The 5,916-nt window shown below is 32.4% G+C and overlaps 1 protein-coding gene across 1 annotated transcript in view; it reads right to left on the bottom strand.

The window, feature by feature from the left end:
* Positions 1–1,081: 1,081 nt before the first annotated feature.
* The window catches only part of LOC142348066 (sterol carrier protein 2-like), a 22,173-nt gene continuing 17,338 nt past the window's right edge, over positions 1,082–5,916 (bottom strand). Inside the window, exons 7-8 of the mRNA XM_075399232.1 lie at positions 2,934–3,104; positions 1,082–1,183 (exon numbers count right to left, since the gene is read on the bottom strand). Coding sequence (XP_075255347.1) covers positions 1,082–1,183; positions 2,934–3,104 — 273 coding nt within the window. The remainder of the gene's footprint in view (positions 1,184–2,933; positions 3,105–5,916) is intronic.

Here is a 5,916-nt window from a genome sequence, read left to right as displayed (position 1 = left end):
GTACAGCAGGACTATCAGTTAGATGGGTGGGTTACAGTAAATCACATGGCGGTGCCTATTGTGATTTTCGATTTTATTCAGTCATTTCGATTTGAAAAAGGCCTTATGAAAGGAGCTCAATACTTGTTGGATTTTGTAACTTCTTATGTCAGAGAGTTTGTATTTGACCCAGACACATTGGACGATGGAGTACGAAAAATTTTTTACGATTATGACGTGAAAGAAATCCCGCTGTATGAAAATCAAGAAGGTTACTGGAGAGATCTTGAACTGGTCGAAAGCATTTGGAAAATGGAACCAGATATTGAGAGCCCACAAACTTTTAGTGAACCACCAACACCTGCCATGGTTCAGGATACAATTGCCTGTACACCTGAAAACAAAACCGAAAACAAACCAGATGATGTTTCTAGCAGTGGAATCCTTGCGACTCCACCCGTGAGCAAGTGTTTTGCACCAAAGAAACGAAGAATCGATCTCAATTATGAAAACTAAATCAAACTTATTCCTTTGTTGATATTGCTTTGTGTGTGTGACATTCTTTTGTGAAGCTGTCTTTATAAATTTTGACTATTTTATAATTGAATTCTCAAATCATTCAGCTTATTTCAAGTATCAAATATTAGCAAAAAAAGCACTTCATATTATTCGTGGAAAAAGTCACTATTATCGTGAAAGGAAAATTTTTCAGTCATAACTTTGTTTCCGTTTTGGACAAGAAATACGCTTTTAATGGTATCAACACTCAGTAAGAGAAATTTAGGAAACACGGCTTGCTTTCAATGGAATCCTAAAGAAAAGGAACTACCAATAAAACTATATAAGACCACTTTTCCTCACTTTGGCTTTACAAGGTCGATTGCACAGATAAGCCAAAAATAGAACTCAAACTCAAACTCAGCCTAGTTTTATGGTTGCCACACCCAAGTTTTGTCTACCATGTTGTGAAGTCATACATGAACACTTAAAAGAAGTCTTCGTAGATACATAAATGTGTTAATCGCCGGCAAAATTGCCCAAATCATGTCCTTTTTGTTCTTAATCTCTCAAACTTTTTTATTCACAATTTCAGCGCAAATAATTAAAATGACCTTGCACACTGAGAACTGTACAATTGGACGTCAGCTATTTTAGCCGACTGTTCTTTCATAACATTTGGTTCGCAAAATAGTGATAGTTTTAACTAAAAAACATAAAAAGTAACAAAAAAACATATATTCAGCACCCAATTAATCACTATCATTTGTTTCACCAAGCTATTAAATGACAAACTTTCATTGCAAATTGCGTTTCAACTAAGAACCATTAATTTATTCTACATTGATCGCCCAAGAAACATCGATTTTTTTTCACTTTTTTGTCAAAAAATGCCAAAAAAAACAAAAATTTAACAAAAAGTAACATGCAAACAACACCCAATTACTCTTTATTAATTGTTCGAGCAAACTTTCACCTTATAAAACTTTGTTGTCCACTCCCTTATAACTAGCATAGAACATTTCATTCTACATTCTTACCTCAAAAATTAACAATTTCTGCACATTTTTGGCCTTTTTTCATCAAAAAATACAAAAAATGTAGTTACAAGTTACCACTAAATAATATTTAATAAAAACCCGATTCCTTGACAGTATTTCTCGTACCATATTTTAACAGTTTTTAAATTGTATAAAAATGCTTATTGGCGGCGAAAAACAATTTTTTTTAACTTTTTACTACCAAAAAACACCAATTTTTGCACTTTTTTTTCAAAATTTTGTCTGTTTTTGACGCAAAATGGCTTCAAAAATACACCTTAAGCGCTCTATTCAAACTATTTTCAACCCGCACTTTCTCCAAAATTCAATTGACCCCCATATCAAGCATTTCCCGACACAGTAATGAAGCGATAAAATCACTTTTTTAACCAATTTTCAGACAAATTTTAAACCCCAATTTCTTCTATTTTTCAGTCAATTTTCACGATATTTTGTCCCCTATTCATTCTCATGCGCTATTTTCAGTTCGAAACTCTACATAAAACTTTTCTCCAGGGTTGAAATTCAACAAACTTCCAATTTCATTACTTCACACTTGCTTGTTAATTCAAACATATGGGCAATAAAACCCATAAAATTAATACCACTTGTGCGGTCTCAGACTCGCAAAACTATTAAATTTCTTACATTGGAACAGAAACTTATCAATTTTAAACTATCTTTTTTCTTCCCTCACCTCAGTATTCCATCAGGTTAGTCAATTTCGCTTTTCAGTCCTTCATTAGTCTCATTAGACTAGAAAAAGGATTCAGAATTTTTAAAAAAAATTCAAAATTTTCGAAAAATTTTACAAGTTTCACTCATTCACCACACCAACTTTTTTCCAAAAATTTTACAAGTCCCAACACTCTCACAACACCAATTTTACAAAAAAATTACAAGTCTTGTCAACCACGAAAAATAAAATTTTCGAAAAATTTTCGAAAAATTTTACAAGTTTCACTCATTCACCCCACCAAAATTTTTTTCCAAAATTTTTACAAGTTCCACCACTCTCACAATACCAAACTCTCAAAAAAATTACAAGTCTTTCCTAACCTCGAGAAACAAAATTTTCGAGAAATTTTACAAGTTTTCGAAAAGGATACCTAAAAAAGGCCATGCCGGTATTTTAACGGGGGGGGACAGGTCCCCCCCCCCGTTAAAATACCGGCATTTTCACTACTACTAATATGGTACTCGACCTTTTAATTAAAGTCAATACTTACCCTCTCTGTTCGCATTTGTAAGTTTTCAGTTTTATATCAAAAGCGAGGCATTGACGAATGGTTCCATTTTTAAGGGAGCGGGGGAGGGACAGGAATTTCGAGGTGAATTTCGAAATATAAAACAATTTTTATTCAAATAAAACTGTAAAAGTTCAATAAAAGACCGTATACACATCACATTATTCACAATGGGGAAGGGGAAACTGTTCACGAAACCAGTTGTACCCTGAGCATACTTAGCAGCATTCCTACCCACGTCGACAATGGGTACAAAGCATCCCTCAGTTGGGGTGAGGGAGAGGAAGATAATGTATTCCAGACGGAAGGATCCGTTGATTTTTCTGGTGGAATCTGGAGGCTGAATATTCAATCAGAGTATTTGGATTATGACGCCAGCTATTTTGCTCGTAAGTCTGAATTTGAAAGTTTTTCATCTTTTTCTCATTTTTGAGAGATTTGAATACCATGAATAATGTTATACTCACCTGAGAAATTGAGCAATATTCAAGAAAATAGACAAAGACTATATCTTCAGATGCAAAAAAGCGACCCCTAGTGATAAGCAAAAAAAAAGAAAATTAATTGTAAAATAAACAATAAGGCGGCTCGTTAATGTTCGTTCGCACATGATGTTCCGACCCGAGCTCATCTACATTTTCGACTAAATTGTCAACCAAATGAAGAGATAACGAAAATAGATGTTTGAGTTTAAAAAAATTGTTACACCTATCTACTAATTGAATTACCTAATACCATGCCTCATTACAACACCAAAATGATCTGACATTAAAGAGACTAAGAGACAAATAAATTGCACCTACAAAAACTTCACAGCAAAAACTGAATAACTAAATTTAAAAGCACCTAGTAACAACGTCAAAATAGAGTCAGATAAAACTCTAACTACACAAATTTACTTTTTCCTATCTATACAGCAGATGGAAAGTTTTCTCAATGATATTAGCTAACAAGTCGACAAAAAGAACGAAAAGTGAGGCGAAACTTAAAAATTAATCAACATTTTTTACAAGAAGTTTCAAAAATCTTAAAAATCATTATTTTTTAAACAAGTAATCCTTGACAAATTACTAAAAATTCAATACAAAACCAAAAGGACCTGTCTTTGGTCACACTATGCCATAGAAACAAACTAAACAGAAACTCAAAATGTTTATCATGAACATTTCAAAATGTTTATCATAAACTTTAAGACTATTCGCTATACACTGACTGATTCGGATAACATCATTCATTCAAACCTCAATTACAAGCCTGTGAGACCTGTGAGCTATTTACGACTACCTAGAGAACAAAAACAGTAAATTCAAGAAAAAATTGAGCGAGAAAAGTGTCGAAGGCATTAAAGAATGAAGAGCGATGGGATTTCCCTCTTTTATCAATATAATTTCAAAAAATCAACAAATATGATTAAATACATTAAAAACACGAAATTTTCGAGAAAACACGTATTATCAATGCCATTAAATTCATTAGCATTCAGAAGAAAAGTGCCAGAAGAAAATGTCGAAGCAATTCAAATCATAAGCTGTTCTCTAAAAACATTATCTATGATCAGTTGATCTTCTTCCCTAAAACAATGGGGACTATCAGCAGTAGGATGCTGTGATAAGATTTCAAAATGATCCAAAAATAATGTACCCGAAAATAAATAAATATGAAATCTCGTGGCATTGAAGTTTAAAAACTAATAGGTAGAAGATAAACCTCTAACCAGATTAATTTTGGCTGCAGTAGAACAGAAAGGGATTTGATTAGTACTGACAATGACCAACAGTTCACGAAAGTTCACGAAGTTTAGGATTGGTTAATGTTCAAAAGAATTTTCGAAAAAGTATTTTTAAACTCCTAACAGCCATTAAACTCAAAATCTTTCAACAGAGCTGAATAACTACGCTCAGATATAACTCGATCGAAGGCAAATGATGTTTGTCATGCATAGATTTTTCACAAGACACCACATTAAGTCTTTTGTTTGAAAGCAATAACAAACACAGGCAAAAACCAAAATTAAGTAGAAAAGTGCGAGAAGAAAGTGTCGAAGACAATTAAAACAGTAGCTTATCTCTGAAAACTCTCTCTGTGATCCACCGAACGTCTTCTGAAATGAAATTAGCCAATAAAATTACCATGATATTTGGATAATGTGTATAATGTTTGGATAATGTGATAAGAGTTCAAAAGTAACCAATAATACAAATATATACAAATAAATTAAAAAATTGAAATCTTGTGTTATTGAAGTCATATAACAAATAGTTAGAAGATAAAACAGCTAACCAGATTAATTTTAGTTGTAGTAGAAAACAAGTGAGTCCTGTCAATACTGACAATGACTAAGAGTTCACGAAAAAAAGTTTAAGATTTGTTAGTGTTCAAAAAAAATTTTCGAAAACTTCATTTTTAATTTAACAGCTATTAAATTCAATAGCTTTTAACGGAAGTCAGTAAATACACTCTAAGATGCCCCGATGGGAATATATGTATGTTTGTCGTGCATAGGTAATCATTAAGACATCACAATAAGTCTTATGACTATTAGAACAACAAAAAAAGACGAAAACCAAAAATTCAATAGAAAAATGCAAGAAGAACGTGTCGAAGCCATTTTAACCATAAATTTTTCATAAAATTTTTGTCTGTAACCCACTCAACATCTTGCTTAGGAAAATGTGAGCTGCCAATATTTGGATAACGTGATAAGATTTCAAAAGTAACCAATAATGCGAAAATAACCAAATTTTTTTTAGTTTTTTGAAATCTTGTGTCATTGAAGTCATATAACCAATAGTTAGAGGATAGAAACGCTAAACAGATTAAATTTGGTTGCATTAGGAAGGAAGAGGGTGCTGTCACCCCTGGGTTGACTTAGAGTTCACAATAATATGTTTATGATTCTTTATTGTTCAAAAAAATATCAAAAAATGTTTTTTTTAGTCTTAGCAGCCATTAGTTGTCCCCTCAAAGCACTAGATATGTTCACATAATGCTCATTATGGACAATATTGCACTGTTAGTCGTTCAATCTATGACATAGGACTCCAAAATATTAGTAAAATTTCAAAAAGAAATACAGAATTTCATTTAAAATTACGAAAACTCTGAATCGAAGCCAAAAAAACATGAGCAATTCCTTGAAAACGATGTTTTGT

Source organism: Convolutriloba macropyga, chromosome 10 (genome assembly GCF_964194025.1).
Source record: "Convolutriloba macropyga chromosome 10, txConMacr16.3, whole genome shotgun sequence".
Classification (NCBI taxonomy): Eukaryota; Metazoa; Xenacoelomorpha; order Acoela; family Convolutidae; genus Convolutriloba; species Convolutriloba macropyga.
This window is presented reverse-complemented; position numbering and strand designations above follow the sequence as displayed.